Genomic DNA, 27,184 nt, shown 5'->3' on the forward strand with positions numbered 1-27,184 from the left:
TAATATTTTATCAAGTATTTTGTAAATATAATATTTATTATTAATTATTCTATATTTTGTTAATTTTTAAAATACAATTACGACTTTCGCAACCTATCACCACTATTATGTACTTTCACACCCTACAACCACATGAACCACATTTACTACTAGGCTCCACCACATTATCATCACAGTTGTCACCATCGACAGCCTCCACCATTAGTTGTCACCACCGCTAACTATCTTTACAAAAAATTTTCATTTGAAATTTATTAGTGACGAAGTAGGATGAAAAGCACTATACTTAAAGGGACAAATATTAAGCAGAAAATAATAAATTACATGAAATTTCTACTGAATATGAGCTATTTCGACGTTTGATTGACAACTAAAAGTAGTAATACTTGTTTCACTTGATGAAGGTCTGAATTTAAATCACAAAGTTTAATTTGTTAAGTGTACTTATTTTTTTCTATATTAAAATTGCTTATGAGCTGTTAATATGTTTGAATCACCCAATCTTCTATAGAGGTTTAAAATCATTAAGATGTTCAATTGAAAATCCTTGTTAGTAATTCTCTCTGCACGTGCTTTGTACGTGAATGCCAAATCATGTAATATACACTTTTATAAAACAACATCAATATTGTTAAAATAAAGTTTTGAATAAAATGATTCTACATAATACTTAGTATTTGTAAATGAGTAATGTGGATCATGGAAAGGTGATTGTTTGTCAAGGTTAAGATGATTAGATATCATCTGAAACTATGTAAATGAACAATCACGTTTAATTACATATATTTAATTTCGTAATTTGGATATTATGAAGCACAAAGATGTAATTAAGTGTATCTCGCCTACTACTAGAACTAATGAAAATGAAACAATTAGTTGGTTATTATTTCTTTAGAATCGTCATTTTGCATTTTGTAACAATAATAATCAAGATTTAAGTTCATGATCAGTAATAGGTTTCATTTAGTCTTATTAGTTTTTCATGGAACTTTGAACTTGCTACAAATGAAAATATTTCTCTATTTTGGTGCTCAGAATATGCAGCCATAATACTCTTAACATATAATACAACTTTAGGATCAGCTTCACAATTTAATGTGCAAGTATAATTTCGTGCATGCATATTACGTTCTTTTTTTCTCTTATTAATTGATCTATTGTGAGTTCTTTTGTCTTTACTTATGGGGCATATTGTGTCCCTTAAGAGTTATCATATAAATGTTCAAGTTTTATTGTACCTATGTATGAAACAACTACTTTATTTTGCATTTAAATATAAACTAAATACTTAAATATATATAGTCATATAAATGCTATTTATCCATTACCGTCTATCTTTGCTTTTCTAGTTTTATTGTTATTACTTGTGGAATATTGCGACCCTTAAGGGTTATCATATAAATGTTCAAGTTCTATTATACCGATGTATGAAACGACCACTCTATTTTGCATTGACAATAAATTACCAACGGATAAGTCAAATAAAATGTGTGTCGTTTTCCGTAAAATTAATTTGTATGTTATGTTCTCAATTCATTTATCAGAGATGAAATCGAAGTCGTAATTTTCTACTATATTTTTACAATTACAGAGTTATCTCGCCATATTCATAGATAAATAAATAAAAATGATATCGATACCACCGAAATACTTAATTACATTTTATATTCATATATGTTATATTATTACAAAGATATTAATAATTTAGTTGATCTCGGTATAAACTAATAAAATGCCTAAAATTCTTGCTAAAATTTACTTTACTATTATATATATATATATATATATATATATATATATATATATATATATATATATATATATATATATATATATCCATTACCGTCTATCTTTGCTTTTCGAGTTTTTTTAAAGTACTTATGGAATATTACGACCCCTTGTGTTATCATATAAATGTTCAAGTTTCATTGTTCCAATATATGAAACAACTCCAAAGATCTCGGGTTCGAGCCTTGGTTATGGAAAGATCTTGGGTAGGGAGTGCTTCCCCCGAACGGGCCCTACGAGGCGTGAATTACGATATAGTCGGACTCCAATGAGGATACTGAACACCGAGTGGGAAACCAAAAAATAAAAAAATGAAACAACTACTCTATTTAGCGGTGGCAATAAATTATTAACGGGCAAGTCCAATAATTTTTTTATCGTTTCTAGTAAATCTAATTTGTATAGTATTATATTCGCACTTCATTTACTAGAGGTGAAATCGAAGTCATAATTTTCTAACAAATCATAATTACTGACTTATCTTACCGCATAAAACAGAAACTAAAATTAAAAGTATTGAACTATTCCTATGTATAATATACCTTTAAAAATTGAAAACCGGAAATATCAAACCCAAAATTTCAAAACCAGACCATACCTTATCATCACACCCCTAAGCAAACATATTATTTTGAACTAATAAAAAAAACAGGTACTCAATTTACTCAGTGACTTTACTAACAAGTCTATAAAATCAGGTACCCATATTAGTCAGTTTTATTATTTTATGCTTCAGCTGAAAAAAGAAAAAGAAAAAAGAGGTGAGTCGTTTAGTCTTGTTCCAAATGTAACAGCACCATTAATCCACCATGAATTCCCCTTGTGGTCCCTTTATTCATTAGTCTCTTTAAAGGCTGCAACTTTTTCTTTGGGTTTCTTTTTTCTTGGGAAGTTAAGGGGTCTGGTGAGTTGTTTTGGTTATTTTTTTTAGGGTTTATGTTAAATACAGAAACTAAGTCAAGAATGCTATGAAAAAAGGGTGTCCACTGATAATCAGAGTTTGAGGTTTGTTTTCATCAGAGTTATGGAAGAATTGAGTGAGAAGCAGGATATAGTATTAGATACTGAAATTCAGCAAGTTGTGGTACCTTTTGTGGAAAATGTAGTAGCTAATTCTAGTGTGATAAGTTCCAAGAAAAGGGGGAGACCAAAGGGTTCTAAGAATAACAGGAAAAGTGTTGAAGAAAATGTGGGAATTTCAGGTGAAGTTAGCTTGATGGATGGTAATGGACAAGGTGTTGTTATGAAGAAGGAGAAGCGAATTGGCAGGCCGAAAGGTTCCAAGAATAAGAAGAGAAAGATTGGAGATAGTGTGGAATTGTCAATTGAGGTTGGCTTAGTCAATGGCAGTGGTGAAATGCTTATGAAGAAGAAGAAGCGAGTAGGCAAGCCGAAGAGTTCCAAGAATAAGATGAGAAGCATTGGAGATAGTGAGGAATTTCCAATTGTAGTTGGCTTAGCCAATAGCAGTGGTGAAATGCTTATGAAGAAGAAGAATGTTGGACGAAGGCCCAACGGTTCTAAAGACAAAATGAAAAATATTGAACAAAATGGGGAGTATCAAGAAAGGAGAATCAAGAAGGACGGGGATGAAAGGAAGAAGCGAGGTCGAGGAAGGCCAAAGGGTTCAAAGAATGAGAAGAAAACTGTTACTGGTGATGAAACGGGAGTAGTGTTACCAATAGGTGATACTTGTGTTGGAAATAGAGATACAGATGTTATTGTTGAAAAGGAAATGTCTAGAACTGACATTGTTGCAGCTGGTGATTTTGGGATAAGCGCAAATCAAGTTTCTGGAGACAATGAAATAGTCAAGAAGAAAGCTGGTCGGCCCAAGGGCTCCAGGAATAAGAAGAAAGTTGGTCGGCCCAAGGGCTCTATGAATAAGAAGAAAGTCTTGATAGGTTGTCTGACTGTTCCTCGTCGCAATGGAGGTGGAAGCAAGGATATTGATAGCAATAAAGGGAAGACTTTTATGTCTGTGGAAAATGCAGGGAAAGTGAATGAGTTTGTTCGAGGTTACAAAGAAGATATAGTCAAGCGAGGCCGGCCCAGGGGTTCAAAGACAAAGAAGGAAATCACATTAGGCTATTGGAGTAATGCTAATGCTACTAGTGGACATGAAGTAGATGTTGTATGCCAGGGCGAGAATGAGAAAAGAATCAGCATGGCTGGTCAAAGTGGAGTACTTCTGAATGAGGAAGAAGGGATGGTAGTCAAGAAGAAGAACAGGCGTGGCAGACCCAGCGGTTCAAATTCCAAGGGAAAAGTTATGCTAGGTCATTCAAGTGATACTATTACTAATAATGGAGATGGATACACGGATGCAGTCAGGAAGGAAGATAATGAAATGAGAAAATTTGTAGCTATTGGTAATGGAGAGAGGATATTCAAGAAGGAGAGGCGTGGGCGGCCCAAGGGCTCAAAAAATAAGAAGAGAACTACTGGCGGTAATTTGATTGATGCTAATTTCAATAATAGGAGACAAGATGTGAGTACTATGAGGATAAATGTGGCTGAAAAGGGAATTCTTTTAGCTGAAGAAAATAGGGAAGACCTGAATGAAGTTGCTTTGGTTTCTGCAGTTACAGCAGTCAGAAGGAAGGGTGTCCTTGGCCGGCCAAAGGGTTCAAAGAATAAAAAGAAAACTATTATAAGCAGCTCCAGTGATGTTTATTCTGGTAGTGGAGTTGGAGCGATGAATATCAGGAAGGAACATGAGAATAAAATGGCGAGCATGGCAAGCGAAGTTACTATTGCTAAGAAGGATAGCTGCAGCCTGCTCCAAGGCTTACATAATGAGAATAAGATTGTTGAATCTGGCGAGAATCAGCACGCATTTGTCAATGCTGCTGAAGAAGATGGCACCAGGAAGACGGTTAAGCAGAAGAAATGCCGAGGAAGGGTGAAATATTCAGAGAATAAGAAACAAGCAGCTGTTAGGATTGAAGTGGAGCAGGATGTGAAAGCTAATACTGCTAACTTCATGCCTTGCGAGAATGGGGTTACTAAGCGGAAGCGTAAGCGAGGGAGGCCAAAGGGCTTGAAAAACAAAAAGAAAGTAGAATTTGATGCTGTAGAAATTCAGGGAATTACTGGTGAAATTGCTACTGATAGTAATGGGGTAAATTTGAGCTCCAAACGAAAGAAAAGACGTGGACGACCTAAAGGTTCAAAAAATAAGAAAGCAAAAATTAAGAGTGAAGAAAATAACAAAACTGCAAGAGCACTTATAATGCGTGATGACGGAGGAGGTAATCAAGCTGAGCAGAAAGTGAAATATTCTGGCAAGCTTCCTGTTGCCACCAAAAATGTGGGACTATCAGGTGAATCTATTTTGTTGCATGCTGAGGGAGGTGGGGTCGTTAAGAGGAGAGTTGGCAGAGGTAGACCAAAAGGTTCAAAAAACAAGAAAAAGGCATTTGCTTTCAATCTGGGATTTCCTTGTCAAGTTAGTTGTCAGAATGCTGTTAGTAGGATGGTTAAGCGCAGAGGGAGGCCGAAGGGTTTAAATGGTAAGAAGAAAATTGCTATTGTCTCTGAATGCATGGAAGAGCAGGAACTTAGCGCAAATGCAGAAACAAGTGGACTGATACAGCAAGGAGTATTGGTCAGGATCTCTTCTTCCCGAACGTATCTGTCTTCTTGTTATGATTTGTATGGATTTTTATATGTTAAAAGCTGAATCTAAACGGTCAAATATAAATAAAACTTTTTTTTTTTTTTTTAGATGAAGTTCAAATATAAATAAAACTTAAGAGCTGCAAACTGAAGTTATAGTTTATTAGAATTTGTTTATTGTCTCATTGCAATTAGAGACCTAGGAAAGTTTTTGGGTTTACCATAGGCAACTATATACAACAAATTGCCTCCTGCCATTTATGAAACCTGCTATCTTTGGTGGTTAGATTCATGTGAGGCAAGAGATTTTGATCAGAGGAAACAATTCTGATAATCAATGGTCCGTCTAAATAGTGAAGCAGACACTGGATACTGCTGGACGTATCAAAACATAAGAGGCCAACTTCCTTAGGAAAGTGGGGAATCTTGTTTTCTTTTGCATACTCATTAGTATCTGCATATAATTCTCAATCCAACTTTTGTTCGTGCTCGATTTCTCAAATAAGTGATATCTGACACTGTTTGCAGAGTAAAAAAAAGCTTGAGTTATGACTCTATTATATAGTTATACGTCCAGCAGTATCCATTGTCTGCTTCACTATGCTAGCATGACCATTGAATATCAGAACTGTTTCGTCTGATCAAAACACAGAGGCCAATTTCCTTAGGAAAGTTGGGAATCTTGTTTTCTTTTGCATACTCATTAGTATCTGCACATAATTCTCAATCCAATTTACTGCACATAATTCTCAATCCAACTTTTGTTCATGCTCGATTTCTCAAATAAGTGATATCTGACACTGTTCGTGGAGTTAAAATAGCTCGAGTTATGGCTCTATTATATGAGTTCATTTGTCACAGATGGTCATTATAATAATTTGAACTGAGCTTGAACAGGAAAGCTTCTCCTATATTTTGAGGCATAAAATGAGTGTGCTCCTGGAAAGAGGAATCAAGTGCCATTAAAGTTATTTTCATTGATTTAGTAGGCAAATTGGGGATATTGTGGCAGATATAGCATGTGGCTTAAATTTGAAACTGTGTCCTAATGAGCTATCTATATGTAGGACGCTATCAGTTGGAAGGATCAGCGGAACTTATTGTGTCATCAGTGCAGAAAACATAAAGCTTCTGTTGTTCTTTGTTCAAGATGCAAAAGAAAACGCTATTGCAACGATTGCATTGCGAAGTGGTAATGACATTAACCTCCTTTGTTCACAAACCAAAAGAGAAAGATTCTATATCTGTTGGTCTGCACTCTGCAGTGGGTTTTTTCTTATAGGTGAATGGTAGATGCTCGTTATTGTTATAACATTTTAAACTTTAAACTATGTTAATTCTGATTGAGGTTGCTAGTAATGTTTTCTAAGATGTTGTGATAATGAATAGGTATCCAGATAGAACAAAAGATGAAGTAGAGCACAAATGTCCTTTCTGTTTTGGGATATGCAATTGCGGACTTTGCCTTCAAACAGATGTCCTCTTAAAGGTCTGTGAACAAGTTAAATTTACCTCTTGTATGATCATGTATTTATAGTGCAGGTGCTGATATTACAAAACAACTGAGCTGTTTTTTCTTTTGATAACGTAAATTTTTTATAAGGATTCTTTTGATAAATAATTGTCATTCATGCAACACGCCAAGTTGGTATGGAAATAACTAGGTTGTTAGGGTTACAGGACTGCTGCAAAGAAATTGATGAAAATATGAGAATGGAGGGTTCACTTTACTTGCTATCCAACATTCTGCCCCTCCTCAGACATATTCAAAAGGAGCAAAGGTTTGAGCTAGATGTGGAAGCAAACATTCGTGGTACTATTTAATTCTTTTGGATAGTTTCAAGTTTGCTTGTGGTTGGTGGCTCAGAATGTTCAGTGATGTTTCTGGTCTCTGTTGTTTTCAGGTGTTCAGTTGACAGAAGAAGACATTACTAAATCAGTCATTGATGATGATGATCGAGTATTTTGGTATGGTCCCCCAAATAAGAAATTTCTTTTGGCAACCATCTATGCTCAGACACCATGTATAATATTTTATAAGGTATTATAAATTCATCTATGGGGACATAAGATGTAAGTTGTTTCTTCATGGGAGTAAAGAGTGGGATTGATTGTTCAAATATCTTTCTGTTAAAGTAAATTTTGTTTCTGGTCTGTTCATTAACCCAGCAGCCCTGGCTTACATGATCTGTTTCTTGAAGCTGCCTTGTTCATTTCTCCTGATCATTTTACCTCCTACTTTGATACCCAAGGATTTCTTTGACCTTTGATTTAAGAACAGTAATTGTCTGCGGTTAATTACATAAAGAAAAGTAGTGTGTCTGCGGTTGCTCAAAGTTTCAGCAATATGCTTTTATTAGTTGGAAATGTAGTTTCTGTTGACCATATTCTTTTGTTTTTATTTGTTTATTCTTGAAGAAAGGATATGTAAGCTTACACAAAATGTTTACTATTTCCAGAGGTCTGTTTTGTCATGATACAATAGCTGTAATGATGCATGGTTCCTTATTTGGCAGTGATAATTGCAACACATCGATTGTCAATTTCCATAGAAGCTGCCCAAATCCTGATTGCTCTTACGATATCTGTGTCAATTGTTGTCGGGAACTTAGAGATGGTGCCCTACCTGGAGCTACTGAAGCCAGCTCATCTCTCAGCAAGTCGGTGGAAGCTAGTCATATCACAGCTTTGAAGGGAAAAATTCCTGCAGATGGTTGGAGAAGTCCAGAGAGCCTCCTTGCTAATGGTTGTCCAACTCACATATCCTTTGATGTTGCTGACTGGAGAGCCAATTCTGATGGCAGCATACCTTGTCCTCCTAAAGAGCATGGTGGTTGTGGTTCTTCTTTAATGGCTCTAAGGCGTATCTTTGAAGCAAATTGGGTAGACCAACTAATTCATAGTGCTGAGGCCCTAACATGCAACTACCACCTTCCAGATATAGATTTATCACATGGGTGTTCCTTTTGTCTTGCTACCACTTGTGTCCAAAATGGTGATAACCACTGTCAAGTAAGACAAGCATCTTTTAGGAACAACAGCCAAGATAATTTTCTGTACTGTCCTAATGCTGTTCACATTGATGGTAATGAGTTTGAGCATTTTCAAATGCATTGGAGGGCTGGTGAACCTGTAATAGTTAGAAATGCACAAGCTAAGGCCTCTGGTCTTAGCTGGGAGCCAATGGTAATGTGGAGGGCCTTCAGAAACGCAAGCAAAAAGCTGGAAGGGGAGGCTTTCTGTGTCAAGTCCATTGATTGCTTGGATTGGTGTCAGGTATGCGTTTGATTTGTGTAAATTACCCCTTAGGGAAAAGGAGACAGTCACATGATTTGAGTTCTCAAGTTCTCTTATGCATCCTCTGTTTGGTCCTAAAGTCCACTAGATATATCACGCGTTACTAAATTCCTTTCTGTAATTCTTATTCTGGTCAAATTTCATTGCATTGTTCATCATGGCTACTTCTTAATTTGAACTCCGCTGGCTGAATGCAGTTGAACCTTTTTTCCATCTAAAAATGAATTTTAAACTGGGAGATTATCTTTTGCGTGATTTTGCCCCATCATCTCCTAGTTGGTCTCTTGCGTCTTTTACCCTAGCTGATGAAACTGCAGTTTCCCATTACCTGATTAGAATTGGAAAAATTATCCAAAAAAAATAAAAAAAGAAGTCTAGAACTGGCAATTAAATTCCCTGTTAGGTTGTTGCTAATTTGCTATATTGATTTGTCTTTGTTATTTGCACCTTAGAAGGATCATGATGTGTTGGTTTACCTTAAAATGAATTTAATGGTGTTATTGCTGTGCTGTTATTGTTATTATTATATGATGCAGGTTGAGATAAATATTCATCAGTTCTTCAAGGGCTACTTGGAGGGTCGCAGGCATCACAATGGGTGGCCAGAAATTTTAAAACTGAAGGATTGGCCTCCGGCTAATTCTTTTGAAGAATGTTTGCCGAGGCATGGAGCTGACTTTTTTGCTATGCTTCCCTTCAGTGAATACACTCATCCTAGACACGGTCTTCTAAATTTGGCCACTAAGCTTCCCGATACTGCTTTGAAGCCAGACTTAGGACCTAAAACTTATATTGCTTATGGATATCAAGAAGAGCTTGGGAGAGGTGATTCTGTCTCAAAGTTGCACTGTGATATCTCTGATGCGGTATGCTCATTCCAGCAACTGTTCGATTAATCTATTCCACGTTCCTGTTTGACTGATTTTATTTTGCTTCTACATGTGTTTTTTTATTTTTGATTGGTAAAAGTATTGTTACTAAAAATCAGCAAACTGCTTCAAAGTATTTACATTGGAAATCCTCACTGCAGGTTATGTAATGAGCTCAAAAAGTCTATCATGGCCTCTGTGTCATTTGCAATTATCATGTTACACCAATAAAACAGTAAGTTTTTGTGTGTGTTCTTCAGGTCAACATATTGACTCATACAACCAAAGTAAATGTTAATCACGAGCAACATGAAATCATTGAGAAACTAAGGAAGCGACATGAGGTTGAAGATTCAAAGGAACTTTGCCCAGGCATAGCTGCGGCACCAGATTCTCATCAAAGATTTGACAGAAGTGGATCTGACTTTTATTATGAGGAAAGCACTGAGGATAACAAAAGTTGCTTATTAGAAACTATGGACAAAGGGAAAGATTTTGATAAAGGAGAAAACATAATTTCTGATGTGAAGTGCCATGATATTTCTGGTAGAAATTCTCTACCCAATGAGATAAACCCAAGTACCAATGCCTTGGCACCAGCAGAAGCAAATGTAGCCCTTGAATTCGAGCAAGATTGTGCAAAAGTGGAATGTGGGGGTGCAGTATGGGACATCTTTCGCAGACAAGATGTACCCAAGTTAATAGAATATTTGAGGAGGCATTGGAGAGAATTTCACCATATTAACAATGCTCCTGTGGCTTCAGTACGTATTCTTGCACTTCAAGTTTGATAATATCACACAGTGCAGAATCGTTGAATTTACTCCTTGCTTTCACTCTTAGGTTATTCACCCTATCCATGACCAGACATTCTATTTGAATGAGAAGCACAAAAAGCAGCTGAAGGAGGAGTTCAGTAAGAATCCTTTTTTCCTTGGTTGATTCTGAAAAATAGTAGGTAATGACTTTGGAAGGGTATCTAATCCCACCCCTTCTCCCTCTTGTGCTCTACAGACGTCGAGCCATGGACGTTTGAGCAGTACCTTGGAGAAGCTGTTTTTATTCCTGCAGGATGCCCACATCAAGTGAGAAATAGACAGGTGAAAGTCCCAGTGTAACTTTGCACACTTTGAAGTATCAGATGTTTTGTATTTCATCAGTAGTATGGTTGTACCTAAATTTTCCGTGTGTTTGTTATGTTATCAAATGGATTCATCTTTTTAATTCCCCTTGCCTTTAGTACAGTGCACTGCTAGTTGTTTCTATAGATGAGATGACAACTACAGACCCCTCATGGCATATCTGATCACCTCCAATTTCCCCCCAAAAGGCGGTGCAGCCCAGCACTTAAAATGAAACTATCTATTCAAACTGAGAAGAGCTAAACCAAAGGATATCTCAGTCGAATTTCACGGTGTTATACCTCAAACTAGGCCAAAACATGAAGTTTTGATACTCTGCAAACTTATTGGGGCTCTGAGCACTATATTCTTCAATTATATGCAAAAAGGAGCATTTTTCAGAAGATCAAAATCTGTTATAGTTTGACAGTGCATGATAATGTGATAAGACATTACTAAAAATAGTACAATATTGCTATAGTAATAGAATTTTGAATCTGATTCATGACTTCGAGCCAAATGTCTGCTTTGCTTTGTCTGAGCTTGAGACTTAAGAAGCCTTATGACTGAAGCAAACTCTGAGCTCTCTTCTCTTGGAATTTGATCTAAGTTGAATCTGAATCTGGCTAGAATAGTTTTCCGGGAGTGTCTTTCTGCTGTAGCTCTTCTCAGGTCCTTGCAATCTTTCTTTCTTCAACGGGTTCTGGAATTAATACTAGTTGTAGCCACTTTTACAAATATTAATGCTATGTGAGATATAATATCTGCGATAGCACAAATGTTATTCCTGATACTTTGATTGGTAAGATATTAATATTGCTGCTTCTATCTGTGTTCACATTTTGATGTACTGCACATGGTATTGATCCTATCATTCATCTACTGCTATTATACTTTGACAGTCATGTATCAAGGTTGCTGTTGACTTTGTATCCCCGGAAAATGTTCAAGAGTGTATTCGCTTGACGGAGGAATTCCGCTTGCTCCCCAAAACCCACCGATCTAAGCAAGATGTATTGGAGGTACAATCATTTATTGCATACTACATCACAATTGATATCTGAATTCAACAGTCTCTTTTCGTCACTATGCATTAGTAAATCACAGGAAGATACTTCTGTCTGCTAAAGAAGATTATGACCGAGTGTTAGTAGAATTAGGACCCCGAACAAAATATGAGTGATGCTATTAGGATACCCTGAAGCTTTTCTGAAACATATAACAACAACAACAACAACATATAAAAGGGACATTAATACATCTCCACCATTCCAATTTCACATTCTATCCTTTGCTTTTTCTTTAAAAAAGGATCTGTAGAAGAATTGTAAATATACAAAGTATTTTCCTTGTATACGTTGACTTGCAATTCATGTGACTTTGAGAAATGGACTTTATTTGAACATTTTCAGTAGATTTGTCTAACACAGTTCCCATACATCAATGTCATAGCTTTGCCAAATTATTGGACAGTACATTCCTTTGCTGAAGAAAGTAGAAGACATTTGCTAGCAAGTGTAAGAAGGATTATTCATCTCTTCAATTAAATTAAACGCAGGTGGTGCAGTGATCATTAGGAAATGCTGTCTGATTTGAGAATCTTTTGCTAGCTTGGACTTCTTTTTCATGGTCAAATGATGGCACTTAATATTGTGCGTGTGTGTGTAGTGTAAAGCTTAAGCATTGAAGTTACCGCTGGCACCATGTTTTCTAGTTTAGCTCCTTTTTCTCCCTTTTTTGGTTGGTTCAATCTTCACCCTCTGGACCTATACGTGTTCTGTGAGTTTGACCTGGCTTGAAAATATATTTGACATTTTGCTCAATGATTCAAACTCAAGATATCGTCCATCCATTATTCTTTGCCCTGTATGTATGGCAGTCAAATGTAGGTATTAATGATTGTGACATTTGACAATCTGCACTTTCTGAATGTAAAATCAGACTTGATCAATTAGTTCTTTCTGGTTTCTTGATTTACATTTGGCACTTAATGGCTCAAAGTAAGTGATGGGTATCTTTTACTGCTTGTCATCAAAAAATGGGTATCTTTTACTGCTTACTATTTTGTTGCTGCCTGGTACGAAACTGGAAAAATATGATGAATCATGCTCTTCAGATGTCCTAATCTTTTGTATAAATGATTGTTTGATGATATTATTATAGGTGAAGAAGTTGGGGCTTTATGCTGCCAGTGTTGCTGTTAATGAAGCCACAAACCTGTTGTCAAAACTTAAGTAAGTTTTTTGTTACTTGGTCATGTTCTTCATCGCTTTCTCATGTTTCTGTGAAAAGGAAAATAATTACACCAGTGTGATCGATTACTGAATTTATGACAAATTTCTGGGCTTAACTAGGTTTGTGTATTTACGAGGCTTTCACGAAAGAAAGATGTCATCCAGATTTGTCTTACAATGTAAACTTGATTTTCTTTTGATTGTTTTGAGTCTTAAGCCATACTACCTGTAAAGGTCACCAAGGGGATCACCTAGTGGTTGAGAATAGAAACAACAACCTGGAGATCCCGGAGTTGAATGTCAGCTACCACACTAGGTGTGAAGCTCATCTGACCAGTATATAAAAAAAAAATTAAAAAAAATATCTGTAAATAATATAAACTGGTAACTGTTTCTTGAATGTCAGGTGTAATCGCACTGCCAAAAGACAAAAGGATGTCAGTTTATTCTGATTTCTTGGACAAACGTATTTGCTGAAAATGATGCATATTTAAATAAGAAATGAACTAATTTTTACACTGGAGAAGTAGGGCAGTGCGGATAAAAGTTCTAATCAAATTTTCCCGGATTTCTACCCAAAAGTTCGTCTCCTTTTTTGTGGTAGTCTCATCCGAGTTTCAGTCCAATGCTTTACATTCCTCAACTGTTTTTGACCAACTGGGTCAGAAATTTAATCAGTCACTACTTAGACAGCTGAGCTAGTTCAGGTGAAATTAGATGTTCACACTATAAGCCACCAGCATCTCCTGAATGATAGTAATTGATAACGATGCAGAACTTCCAGTTGGAGCTCTAGGCGGACACCTTCAATGAAATGAACTCAAGAATTCATGGAACCACAATTTCTATGTCTCTAGGGTGATAGGAATGTCGATAGACAAAAATTTAAGTTCACAAAAGGGTGAATATAAATATCTATTTAATAAGTTGGCCAGTTGACCTAATCATCGTGTTATTGCTTCTTATATATAGTGATTTTGCCCCAAATATCAGTAAAATGGTAGTTTTTCTTTGAAATAGTGGCCAACCCGTAGAAACTTTTGGCCCTTCTCAGAGCGGTGCGTCTCTTCAGCTACCGCCTGTTTGTCCAAAGAAAAGATGTCAGTATTTCTGTTGCATAATATCTTGTGGTTAAATGGTTGATCTGAGGCATGTTGAAATTTGAGTCTTTAATATTCATAGGCATGTTGAAATTTGAGTCTTTAATATTCATACTCCTGGAATGAGCAACTTTGTATTTCATTTGGCAGTTTTCCTCAATCTTGTGATGAATTGCAACAGCAAGAACAAGCTGCCGAAACTGGGAGCTCCATTGCAGAAGGCCTGGATGGGATCCATCAGCTGTAGTAACCAAGAATGAAGGCTGCTTTTGTTAAATTTGAGGATTTTCAATTTTTAGAGAATATTCTTTTTGAGTCTAATCTTTTGATTGCATTGTGAGGCATTTCTATTTTTATATTCTTATTTTTCGCCTCTGTAAAGTAATTTGTCCAAGACATTTTTGTAGATGTCTTTATAGCTCATTGAAGCTTGTAATGGACTCACATTCACAGGAAATGCAAGAGTAGAAAGAATATCTCATTGATATTCAATCCAAGTGCAAATATAATTATTGTCAATGAAATATTACAACATTCTACTTTATTGGCAGAGGTAAGACAAGAAGAACAAATGAAGAGAGGAGGGAGAATGAAGAAAAAAGAGAGAGAGAGAGAGAGAGAGAGAGAGAGCAGAGGGAGAGGAGAATCAAGAGGAGATAGTATAATATTTCAATTCCGAAGAGGTGGTGGCAAAAGATGAGATTCCTTCACTAGAGATTTCGAGTTTGCGCTTTCGCTCTTAGGGTCTTACTCAAGTTAGATTTTAGATTAGTTAAGCTAACGGATATTTAATACCGAATTCATAGAGCAAAAAGAAAAAAAGAAAAAGACAAAAATTCCAGCTCAATGACCCGGAGTTAGTTAACTACTACTTTGTTAACCATTCCTTTATACACTTAACCAAGAACTTGCTGAATCCCTAGCATATTTGTCATGACAGAGCTGTACGTTTTCCCTTTCAGTAAAATAGATTTCAGTTCACCAAGTTATTGAATTTGCATTGCTGATGCATGGGTTTTTAAGTCTTTGGTTTTTCGGCAAAGGGCCAGATATACACATGTACTATTGGAAAAGGGCCAAACATACCCTTCATTATACTTTGATTATACTATTAGCTCAAATATACCCCTCATCCATTAAAGTTATCCAAAGTGGACATTTAACTCTACGTGGCATTGACATCTGATGAGGTAGATGCCACGTGGCACGCCACCTCAGCGCCCCTAACTCATTTTACCCCCACCTCTATTTCTTCTCCACCATTAAAATTTTCTTCCCCTCCACCACCATTACCGCCACCACGACTGTGGCGAGCTCCAATTTTAATGGTATAGCTGGCCAGACTTTTCTTGGCGTCTGAGTGCCGCGTTCAACAAACGTTTCCTTCCCAGATTGTGCCGATAGAGATTGAGCAGCACTTTCCACTTCTTCAAATTTACGACCATTACACCTATCTTGCCTTCTTCACTGAAATTGAGTCTCACTTCCGTTTCCTCTGTCTCTGACTCTCACCATAATTTTTTTTACCATTCGAACGGAGATAGTGCTGCCACTGCTTTATTAGGTGAAGAAGCTATAAAATTAACATGTATGGATAAACCTCAACAGACTTGATGCTAATAGCCAATCCTTTGCGGCACTACCGGAGTCTCACTTCAGAGATGTAGTAAGAAAGATTAATTACATGTATGTAACTTCCCTAGATGAGTCCTAACCTGCATAACACAGTAAACGGTCGCAATGATGGCGAGAATGGTTGGGGCGACGGTAATGGTGGCGGAGGGGAGGGGAAGAAAAATTTAGCGGTGGAAGAGGAAATAGAAGTAAGGTGTAAAATGGGTTAGGAGTGCTGAGGTGGCGTGTCATGTGGCATCCACCTCATTAAATGTTAATGACACGTAGGATTGAATGTTCATCTTGGATAACTTTAACGGATGAGAGATATATTTGAGCCAATAATATAATGGCAGGGGTATATTTTGATCCAAAATATAATGGAGGTTATATTTAGCCCTTTTCCAATAGCACAGAGGTATATTTGACCCTTTTCCGTTGTTTTTTTTGGTAGTAGGGTTTTTAAGTCGTTAAGTATAGTCTTAGTGAAAAGTTAAATTTGTAGAGTTTGATTTCAAATATTCTTAACTCTTCAAAGGTGAGTGAACGATTCAGATTTCAAGACAAAAGTAATTTCTTTCTTCTTTCTATTCTTGGTAGATAAAGTTATTTGATATTTTTATTGGTCGGATATAACATATTACTATATATAATAAGGGCCAATCTAACTTTTTTGTAGTACTTAGTTAGAGTTTTGGTTACATTACAACTAAGGTTGCCAACTAAAGGTTTCCTCTTTCAAATTACCCCTATATTTATCTTTTATTGTTTCCTCTACTATGGGATATTTTAGAAATATTAAGGGACTTTCAAGCCTTTTTTTATTATAGAAAATTCCTTTGACTAGCTTGTTTGAAGTTAATGTGACTGTACTATAACTTCTTCATATGCCTTATTTTTACTTCTACTTTATTTCTTTATTACTTAAGGTGCTACACCAATTTTAATAAATTTAGAAAATTTTAAGGTCCTCTTAAAATGCTTAAGAAATTATGAATTGTGATGATGTCAATTAAAAAAAACACGTCACTATGCAGAATATGAATGTGAGAATACACCACATTTGCAGTTACCTTAACTAAAACATGTATTGCGCACAAAAATTGAAATTTCTCTAATTAACAGCTCTTTAATTGTTCAGTGTGAAACTTTGAAAATTTAATAAAAATTGGTCTTCATTTGGATTAGATATTGTTACCTAAAATATTTATTTTTATCTAATCATTTGTTAGCAGTATTGAAATTTGAATCTTTTCATTGGCATGTTTTGTTTGTTTGTACGTTGATTACCCATATCGTTCATGCTTAAGAAATTAACTTTCTTTTTCAGATATTATTTGGTGTATTATGATTTTTTAAATTTTAAATTTGATGCACGCATACTTAATTATATTTCTATGCATAACGAACAATGTAAGTTGTAGTTTATGCAACATTCATCTAAAAAAAATGCAAGGAATATTACGCGATCAGTCAGTTCAATTTTTGGTATGAATTCATAAATATATTTTTTAATATATATTTACACTTGAAAATTACATAAAAAAAATTATAATATGAACTTCATGGAGTATCTTAAATGTTGAGAACATCTTTGAAAAATATGTAATTAATGAAACAATTTTTAGTTTTCCAGAAGTAGTAATGTCAAACATTTTGTGACAAAAGGAAATAAACTTTTTATGTTTTTGAGTATCATATTTTTTTTTATGTGGGTAAAAAATATGTTAGGCGGTGTTTGTTAGCATAGGTAAACATGATTAAACGAATCATGAGGCATTGAATCTTCATTTGTGTTTGAGAAAATAAAATAATGTACCATTTAAACTAACAAAAGGAAAAAAATGTCATTTTCTCATCACGTAAATTTTATAAAGCAAAAGGAAAGTCTAATTATGTTAAGAAAAGTAATTAATTTTCTTCATCTTTTCAATATACTTTGTATATAATTGAATTAACATCTACAAACATTTGTAAAGTATGAAACTTTATTTTTATTTATTTGAAAGTTATCTTTGTTTATAAGTAACCTCATTAAAATCTCAAAAAAAGAATAAATATAGCATATCTATTTTGATGTCTCTAGAACCAAACTATTTTTCTTTTTTTTTTGGAAGAAAATGTTATAGTTCATATTGGATGTTGTTAAAAAATTATGAGACTTTATGTCATGTATTTGTTTGAAGGTAAAAAAAAAAAAAAAAAAAAGGTATAAAGTAAGGGGGAAAAAAGAATTTTTGTTCAATTTTCAAATATTTTGATGCAATTTAAATATATGGGAAGCCTTTAATTTTTAAGAATTTGCAAAAATCGAACTAATCTTTAAATAAGTTAATGAGACAAATAGTGGGATTTTTTTTTATAAATTTAAAAGTCTTTCTTTATTTTTTGAACGTCGGATCCAATCAGACACCCTCGTACAAAGACGAGGGAGTAATGACTAATGAAGATGAACCTAACTACGTTCCCCCCAAACCCCTCCAACCCCGCACCCCCCACCCCAACACACACCCCCCCCCCCCCCCCCCCCCCCCCCCCCCCCCCCCCCCCGGGGTAATAACTCAAACAAAAAACGAGAAAGGGGTGACACGGAATCAAGAGAGTCAGTACGACATCGTTCCTCACTTCATGTACATTGTTGCAGATACGCCAAGAATAGATATTCCCCAAAGCAACTATCATTTCTTTGCCTTCTTTTCTCTCTTTGGATATTAATACTTCTCTACTGCTCTAGAAAATCCTCATTCACTTCTCCAAAACACACTCAAATCCCAAAAATCCTCACAACATAAAATTTCTCAATTTCACTTCTTGTTTGTCTTTGGATTATCTCCCAAACCCCACATAAGTCTCCTCTTTTGCAACAAAACTCCAATCTTGAAATCATAATCATCATCCATATCTTCTTCAAACATATAAAGAAACAATCTTTCCTTAAAGAATTTCAGTTTTCTTGTTTTTTTCCTCATTGAAGTAAACCAATATGGCAGCTGCACTTAGATCAAAATCAGCTAAACACACAGCCTCTATGGCTATTACCCACTTTAGATACTTTATTATCAATGATTTTCACACTGGTCTGCCCAATTTCCATTTATGTAACAGAACCAAATGGGAAAGGGACAATTTGGTCTCAAATTCTGGTCATAATTCTTCTTTATTTAAGCCTGTATCATTTCGTGGTGAATTTGTTGAAAGATGTAATGATAATTTCAAGAACTCAAATAAAAAGAATAAAGAGAAACTTAGTATGTCAAGTAACTATGGGGATCCACCTGAGATTTGGCAACCACCTGGTGAGGGAATTGTGGTTCGTCCAGGTGTAAAGTTTGTTCAGGTCGGTGAAGGGGAAGGTACCGGGTCGGGTTCCGGAGGTGGGTTTGGTTCCGGGTCAAAAGATGGGTCTTGGGGTGGATCCAATTTGGGTAATCAATTTCCTACCCCAAAGCAACTGTGTAAAGGGCTTGATAAGTTTGTAATTGGACAGGAGAGAGCTAAAAAGGTAATCTTTATGCTTGAATTATAGATAAAGATAGTAAAGTTGTGGTTTTTGTGCTTGCTTTGTTGATTATAATATAAAAGAATGAATTTTGCGTCCAAGGGTGCTTGGGATTTTAGTGAAAGAGACTGTTTTTGTGCTGCTAGAGTGACTTTCTTTATCATTTTGTGATTCAATTTGTCATTGCAGGTTCTGTCTGTAGCTGTATATAATCATTACAAGAGAATATATAATGACTCTTCACATAAGTGGTTAGTTATGAACACTGCATAATTTCCATGCTCTTTTCGCCGACCCCCTTCCGTGTACTTTATGTTTTTTCCATGTGACATGCAAGATGAAGCTATTTGGGCCATTGGAACTCAGAGATGGAAATGCCTGATGTAGGCATTTGCTACCTTTGCTACTTTTCTAATGCTATTGTTTAAATGTGGTAACCTAGGCCCGCAGGAAATGAGAGTAGTGAAAAGGCAGATGGAGCAGACAATGAGTCTGTGGAGCTTGAGAAGAGTAACATCCTTTTAATGGGGCCAACAGGTTCAGGTAATCTTTTTAATGGTCCATTGTGCTCCTTGAATTCTAACATGTGGTAAAAAAACATTGTAGGTTATGCTTTTCACATGTTGGAACTTTAGATTCATCAGCTGAGCAAACTGTTTCTCCCTTTCGCTTGCCTTCTTCTTTTTCGTAATTATGAATTTTTTCCCTGAAGATGCCGAGAAGTGCTTATTACTTGGTAATAGTGGTGATATAATGCTCATTGTTTGCTTCATTATGCAAAGAGCTAAACATGTGCCACTGATAGCTAATTAATTTCAGATTTAATTATGTACATTAAGGCCGACGATGTGAGTCCACATGAATTTTGCTTCTTTTTTTTTCCGGATAAGGTAGGGTAAAGTCCACATGAATTTTGCTTTACGGCTAATGATAAAGAAATTTGAATTCATCGTTCTCGTTTATTCGTTTTATCCTTTTAGCCCATCAACTTATCTTGACTGCCTTCCTCTCTTCTTCCTTTTTTTTGGGGGGGGGGGGGGGTGGCGGTGACTTTATAGAGCTCAATACTGTCAATTTGTCATTGTCATTGTTAAATGTACAGTACTTAATTGTTAAAAATATTACTTTTTAATTGTTAAAAATATTACTTTTTCACTTGAGTATTTGGTGTCATATCAAGGACAGGAAAGACCTTACTTGCCAAGACCTTAGCTCGATTGGTGAATGTTCCATTTGTAATAGCAGATGCTACGACTCTAACTCAGGTACGCTCTTATCCTGTCACCTTGGTAGAGATAGGAAACAGTTCTTAACTTAATAATCTTTGCACAGAATCAATCTTTTTCAAGATCTTGTCCCCTTCTATGTAAATTATGTCAACACTGTCCTTAAATTCCAACTTTCTTATTTCAATATTTTAATACATAATTTCCCCCTCGTATATTTGTTACTCTTGCACATATATTGTATTAGATAGTTTGAACATTGGAGATCCCCTGGGGAACCGTCTGCAAATAGTCTGTTTGAGGCTGGGTTTAGGCTGTGTATGGTGAGAAATCTGAATCAGCTCTTTTGGAGCTAGAAGTGAGTTGGTTTTGCAGGTTTTTTTCCCAGTGTAAATGTAGAACACGGGAGACATGTCTCATCTATTGAAAGTGAGAGTGTTTTAAGCACTAATGTCGTCATTGAAGACCATATGGTAGATTGGTGCATGTGAGGAACTTTCATGGGGAAAAAGTCATGGTGATGGTTCTCCTTAGAAGCTGAAATGTAAACGATGAGAAATGAAGTTGAAGAAGTGAATTTGTAAGAAGATGGAGAATAAAGAATAGCTTATCTCATGACGATTAGGCAAATTGTTCCATTACACCCAAATTTCACAGTTCAACTTTTTGGAACTATTTAACTTCATGAGTCTAGCTTTCAGAGTGTTATTACTAGCCTGAAGACAAAAAATAAATAGGTTGTTCCTCATTTATCATTCCAACACTATTGACTCCTAAGGATGTGAATAGATCAGATGACCCTTCATATCCGAACTTTAGGCCATCATGAAATGAGATGCCACTGTTAATTTAAGTCTATAATAACTAGAATTTCCTGGTGGCTAGGTTAATTTGGTCTGAACATGTTTACTATTCCTTGCTTACCCTGTTTCCAGAGCTTAATCATTGAAGTCTTTCATAGAAGTAGAGTAGCAAAAATCAGGTGAAATTACCATTAAAAATAGCTGTCACCGAGATAAGAGTCCTGAAGCTGTGGGTTTCCATTTAACGATAACACTTGTTTTGAGAAATCCATTCAATGATAATACTATTGTCTGCAGGCAGGATATGTTGGGGAAGATGTGGAATCTATTCTATATAAGCTCCTCACTGTAAGTACTAAACCTGTTGAGTCTCTAATCTTAATATATCGTTCTATTCCTATTTTCGTTTTCCTAACTGTCTTGAGTACTTTAGGGGGAAAAAAAGAAAAAAAATTTTGCTATCCTATCATCCTTGCCAACTTATGTGTATGTTTCCAAACTAGCTTTTGGGATGTAATACAGATTACTTTTTGTCTGATGATTTTGCAGAATGTGACAGATGAAGCCTCTCAATATAAGAAAATGTTCTAATTTATTCTATTTTACTGGCGTAGTTTTTCGAACTTTGTTTATCAAAAGACTTACTACAAGAAGTAGATGTAGGATCTTTCGTCCCTTAGCAATCAGGTGGCCAGAAGTCTATAGCACCAACTGCAACCTTTTTCTTTTCCGTTTCTATCATTTTTTTTCTGTTTGAATGCGTCTAATTATCTGCATATCATACAATATTGTCACATTTTCTCCAGAAATCACTGCAATATCTAACCAAGCGAACTTACAAATGGAGGAAAAAAAAAGTGGTTACTACCTGTGAAATGCTCTTGCTTCTTAATCGGAACTCAAGACTGTTGTGCATCCTTTCCAGTGATTTCTAGCCTTGATATGAGTTATCAATTAATTACTCTGGTCTGATTTTATTTCAGGTTGCTGACTATAATGTAGCAGCTGCTCAGCAAGGCATAGTGTATATTGATGAAGTTGACAAGATCACAAAAAAGGTTAATGTTGACTTATGAGTGTTTTATGTTCTTTTCAGATTAAACTTCACTGGCGACTTCTCATGTGTCGGTTTAGCTGATTCCTCTTATACTGATATTTCCAGGCTGAAAGCCTCAACATTAGTAGAGATGTCTCGGGAGAGGGTGTCCAGCAGGCATTGTTGAAGATGCTTGAAGGAACAGTAAGTGTATAGCTTAGTTTTTGCTTGTTAATGGTGAATTGATCCCCGCAATCTGTTACCAAATGTGGATATTATTTAATGTTGCAAATGCAGAAGCAACTTTGACTGCTAACTGCCAATTAACATTACTACACACATAGCTTTTGTATATGACAATAAACAGGCTGTTATGGAAGGATCACTTGAGAGTTGGAGTCTTAGAGTTGGTTGCTTTATCTTGCTGAACTATGTAGCTGCTATCTTTTAGATCCCACTGACTGTCTGAATGTGGCTCATCAACTATGAAATACTCCCTCCATTCCATAATAAGTGACTTTTTAGGCTTTTCATTTAGTTTCAAAATAAGTGGTGCTTTAGGATTTCAAGAAGAAATTGATCTTCTTCTTCCAAAATGACCCTTATTTACACAATCAAGAATCATTAAGCTTTTCTTTTTCTAGGCATTTAATTAGGGGTAAGTTAGTACAAACACTCCTAATTTTTTAGGAGTGAGCACTTTCTTAAGGGGTGTGCATAAGCCTAAAAAGTCACTTATTATGGAATGGAGGGGGTAACTTTTATCTTGCTGGCGGCCTCGATACTTGTTTCTTGTCCTTTTTTGTTTTCCGCAACAGTCTGCATGTGCTAATTGTGAGTCCTTTTGCCCTTTCTGCTAGTTTTACTCCAGAAGTGGTGGTTTCCTCTTGTAATATTCATTCCTCTTTCTTCTCTATTCTGAAGATAATTATTAGAATTACTTGAATCTTGTGTGTGTCCAAAGCATTTGGAAAAGGAAGGAATGGTTTGGTTTCTTTTTCTTTTTTCCTTTCCATTTTCACATTTCATATATTATCTCCGGATGTGTGAAACAATTGTTGTGATCAAAGAATGGCCTGACTATTTTATTGAGTAGACTTGCTATAACGGATCATGGTTTGCTCTATAGTTCAGTTGTAATGATCGAAAAAATGAATGGTTACATCATTTGTTTGTTACTATAATTAGCTTTCTGTTGCAGATTGTGAATGTGCCAGAGAAGGGAGCTCGGAAGCACCCTAGAGGGGATAATATCCAGGTAGGTTACAAAAGCATTTCATTTTGGGATTAAGATATTTATTCAACAATCAAGAAGAATTTGGAGTGTGCCAATCAAAAAAAGAAGAATTTGGAGTGTGCTGGAAGCAAAAATGTTTTATTTCTTGGCTCTGAAGTCTTAACATTTTACATGGATGTCTTCAAATGGATAGGGATTTGTACCAAACTAAGATAATTTGATGTGCTTATGAGCTCGGCTTTAGGATGAAGTACTTTACCTTTGTATTATTACGGATTTCATAACTGAGGTATAGTAACTGTTTTATTTAGCCTTCTGTTAGCGGGTGAAAGATAGTTGTTCTGGAATAACAAGTTAAGAGATGTGTGACTAATTCTTTTGTCCAAGTTTATCTATTTAGTTATTTGTTAACTCTGCGCATTTCATATCGTTGGATGACCCACCCTTTTTTGTTTGGTAGGCTAGGTTTTACTGTTTCTCATAGCCTAATTGTTTATGTCATTACAGATTGATACCAAAGATATTCTCTTCATATGCGGTGGTGCCTTCATTGACTTGGAGAAAACAATCTCAGAAAGGTCTTAGTACTTCCGCAGCATAGTTATTAGCTCTTTCCTTTAGTCTGATATTCACCTTATTCCTGATATACTTCTTGATGTTTTCAGGCGCCAAGATTCTTCTATAGGGTTTGGTGCACCAGTTCGCACAAACATGAGGACTGGTGGTGTTACAAGTGCTGTGGTGACATCATCATTATTGGAGACAGTAAGTTCTTCTGAACCCTTGCAGCTTAGCAGATCTTCCAGACTACATACACTAAGAGTATTTTTAGCTTGATTGTGGATGTATTTTGCATGATCGTATGTAGCTCCATATTATCTGCATTGAGAAACTGATGTCTATGAATTGCTGTGCTTACTGGCCAATGAAATTAGTTACATGTGCATCAGATGAAGTCAAATGTATGCGACAAGATGAACTGAGATAGTAATCTACCAATGTGCCGTGATGTGAAACTGTGTTATTACTATTAGTTATCATTATTCTTCTGCACATCCAACACCTTTTTCTGGAATTCTTGTTTTCCCTGCATTTGTAGTTTGAGCAGATGCAGAGTTGTATGTGCTTGCGTTTCTTTACTTCCTCTGGCCCAAAGTGGTTGACCTATTTTTTTTTTTTTACGTCATGTCAGTTAAATAAAGTGATATTTGACTGAGATCTTTAAATGTACTATTTTGTCACTTTAATATGGAAAAAGTTCTGACCCCATATAGTACTTCATGTATTTTCTAAATAAGTTTTATTTTTTGAAATATGGATAGTTCTATGACCGATTTTGCTCTTTATATACTTTTTTTTTCCCTTTTTCGGTATGGTTTTGAAGTATTTACTAATCATAGTACGTAATTCTCCTGTTATGCAGGTTGAAAGCAGTGACCTAATATCTTATGGTCTGATACCTGAGTTTGTCGGGCGGTTCCCCATCCTTGTTAGTTTGTCAGCTTTAACTGAGGATCAACTTGTGCAGGTAATGACTAATGTTTGCCGTAACTTGGTTCTTTAGCACTATTTGCCTTGTGCACATTATTATGATTTGTATGGAAAGCTGGGTCTTCTTTCGCATGAATAAGGTGGAAATTGTTGTACATTAGTTATGCCATTGGGTTTAGTCTTTCAGACTTCCATCTAGAATATGAGACTGTATGCCAAATTTAGATAGATTTTTCTCTTCTCACTGTTTTGGTTGTTTGCAGGTTCTAACTGAGCCAAAAAATGCGTTAGGGAAGCAGTACAAAAAGATGTTCCAAATGAACGGGGTGAGTGTTTGCCTCTCTTAGGATCTTTTTCGGCTATGCAGAAAGATGCATCCTTTTATCCTTTTTAGACTCTCTCTGACTTGGGCACGGAACAGGTTGAAGCTTTTCTAGGTTCCTTTTGATTTTATCAGAATGTTACTTCTCTCATACTTGGAGACTTCTTTCTCAGGTAAAGCTGCATTTCGCTGAAGATGCATTAAGATTGATAGCTAGGAAAGCAATATCTAAAAATACTGGTGCTCGTGGATTGCGATCCATATTGGAGAACATTTTGATGGATGCTATGTATGAGGTATGTAGTAAGCTTTTTTTTCCCGTCTTCTTTTTCTCCGTGGACCTACAGCGTCTAGTGAGAACTGTTTAGAATATGCGTTCTGTAGTTGTTATGCTGACCTGGAAATGAATTAGTTCATTATGTAAACAACACAGCTTACATGATCGTATTCAATTATGGATTCGTTTTACTGTACTCTTTGACCGGGGATGATCTGCTGAACGTAATGTTTAAACGAAAATTTATCAGGCTATGATGTTTATCCCAAATTCTGAATGTGTCTATAATTGTGCTTAGAACATGCAGGTTGAACTCTGTGCACAATATTATAAAGTATGTACTGAGTTGATGGCAAATACTTGTTGGTTTTCACTAGTTATACTATGAAAGTTTTATGTGATGTTGTTTGTCTGTACACGGAATTTAAGAATGAAAGGAAGATTTTAAAACTTGTGGTCTAAATAAGCCATAGATATTTGTGTGGCTATAAATATTCTCATTAAGGGTAAAATGAGAAGTTTACAGTTAAATTGTTATTAAATATAGAAATGTCTCATTCTTTTTGGGACTGACTAAAAAGGAAATTGTATCACATAAATTGGGACAGAGGGAGTAACTAATAAACAAAAAACAGTTAATTAAAAGCTGGAGGACCATTAAACAAAATATAAAATAAATAGCCTTGGGAGATGCATTCTAAATAAGCTGTAGCCCGAGTCCCTCAAAACCAATTTGTCCCTTTATTTCTTTTTGTCATTCCTTCTGCTAGTATGTTTCTGATTTGTATGTCTTGCAGATTCCTGATGTCAGAACAGGCGATGATGTAATAGATGCCGTTGTAGTCGATGAGGAGTCTGTAGGAACTGAGGCGCGAGGTTGTGGTGGTAAAATCCTTTATGGCAAGGGTGCATTTGACCGCTACTTTTCACAGAATAGATCAAAGGATTCTGAGGTGAAGTTTAACCTGGCATGATCTAATATTTGATGTTTTATTGCAAATACTGTGTCGAATTGTACGACTAACGAACGTTTTTCATATTGCATTACTGCAGACAAACATGGAGGGATCTGATGGAGACCAGGAGGCGGAACAAGAGCTTCCTTCCATTGTTGCTTTGTAAATGTTGTGTGAGGTGTATTTCTGGTCTCACTTGTGTACATTAATCTAACTTCTTATAAGCAGTGTTATTTAATAAGCTCTAATGTGGTTTCATACTGCAATTTTTTATTTTTTATTTTTATTTTTTTTGGCTATTTATTCTTAGATCTACTCAAGCTATAATTCTGAAGTTATTGATTAAAAATAATAATAATTCTGTAGTTAGAAAGAACCACCCGTCTCAACTTTCCTCTTGGCTCTCATGTTCTAGTCATGCTTTGGAAAGGGTTAGGACTAAGGAAGTCTTCTCATTCTTTTCTATGGTTCCTTATATATCATAGCGTTTGGAACATTGTTTCTCTAAATGGGCCTCTTTAGGTATTTTCGGTAGAAATAGTCTCACTAGCCACTTTTTGGTCCCAACTTTGAAAAATAACCAGTGTTTTGGAGTTTCAAATTCCACAAGTGAAACTCCAAGGTTATTATCCTGGCATTCTTAAACTTCAGGATGGTGGCTATTTTTCAATTACAAGGAGCTGAAAAGTGGCT

The 27,184-nt window shown here is 35.7% G+C and overlaps 2 protein-coding genes across 3 annotated transcripts; both read left to right on the forward strand.

Moving 5' to 3' along the window:
* The first annotated feature begins 2,508 nt into the window (after nt 1-2,508).
* On the forward strand, nt 2,509-14,522 carry LOC132056417 (lysine-specific demethylase JMJ28-like). 2 transcript variants are annotated; one of them, XM_059448609.1, is made up of 13 exons: nt 2,509-5,398; nt 6,477-6,601; nt 6,799-6,898; nt 7,090-7,222; nt 7,314-7,377; nt 7,926-8,685; nt 9,243-9,572; nt 9,836-10,339; nt 10,419-10,491; nt 10,590-10,675; nt 11,599-11,718; nt 12,860-12,930; nt 14,181-14,522. In XM_059448609.1, the coding sequence occupies exons 1-13, from the start codon at nt 2,813-2,815 to the stop codon at nt 14,275-14,277; spliced, it is 5,049 nt and encodes a 1,682-aa protein (XP_059304592.1). In that variant the 5' UTR covers nt 2,509-2,812; the 3' UTR covers nt 14,278-14,522. The 2 variants fall into 2 exon arrangements, with proteins under 2 accessions (XP_059304592.1, XP_059304593.1); XM_059448610.1 differs by lacking the exon at nt 14,181-14,522 and adding an exon at nt 13,706-14,100.
* Nucleotides 14,523-18,240: 3,718 nt separating this feature from the next.
* On the forward strand, nt 18,241-26,766 carry LOC132056419 (CLP protease regulatory subunit CLPX1, mitochondrial). The gene is made up of 15 exons (XM_059448611.1): nt 18,241-19,146; nt 19,333-19,394; nt 19,586-19,686; nt 20,329-20,408; nt 21,470-21,520; nt 22,156-22,230; nt 22,335-22,412; nt 23,410-23,466; nt 23,953-24,023; nt 24,111-24,210; nt 24,869-24,973; nt 25,200-25,262; nt 25,432-25,554; nt 26,333-26,488; nt 26,589-26,766. The coding sequence occupies exons 1-15, from the start codon at nt 18,628-18,630 to the stop codon at nt 26,655-26,657; spliced, it is 1,710 nt and encodes a 569-aa protein (XP_059304594.1). The 5' UTR covers nt 18,241-18,627; the 3' UTR covers nt 26,658-26,766.
* The last annotated feature ends 418 nt before the right edge of the window (nt 26,767-27,184 follow it).

The sequence above is a fragment of the Lycium ferocissimum genome, chromosome 5 (assembly GCF_029784015.1).
Source record: "Lycium ferocissimum isolate CSIRO_LF1 chromosome 5, AGI_CSIRO_Lferr_CH_V1, whole genome shotgun sequence".
Classification (NCBI taxonomy): Eukaryota; Viridiplantae; Streptophyta; class Magnoliopsida; order Solanales; family Solanaceae; genus Lycium; species Lycium ferocissimum.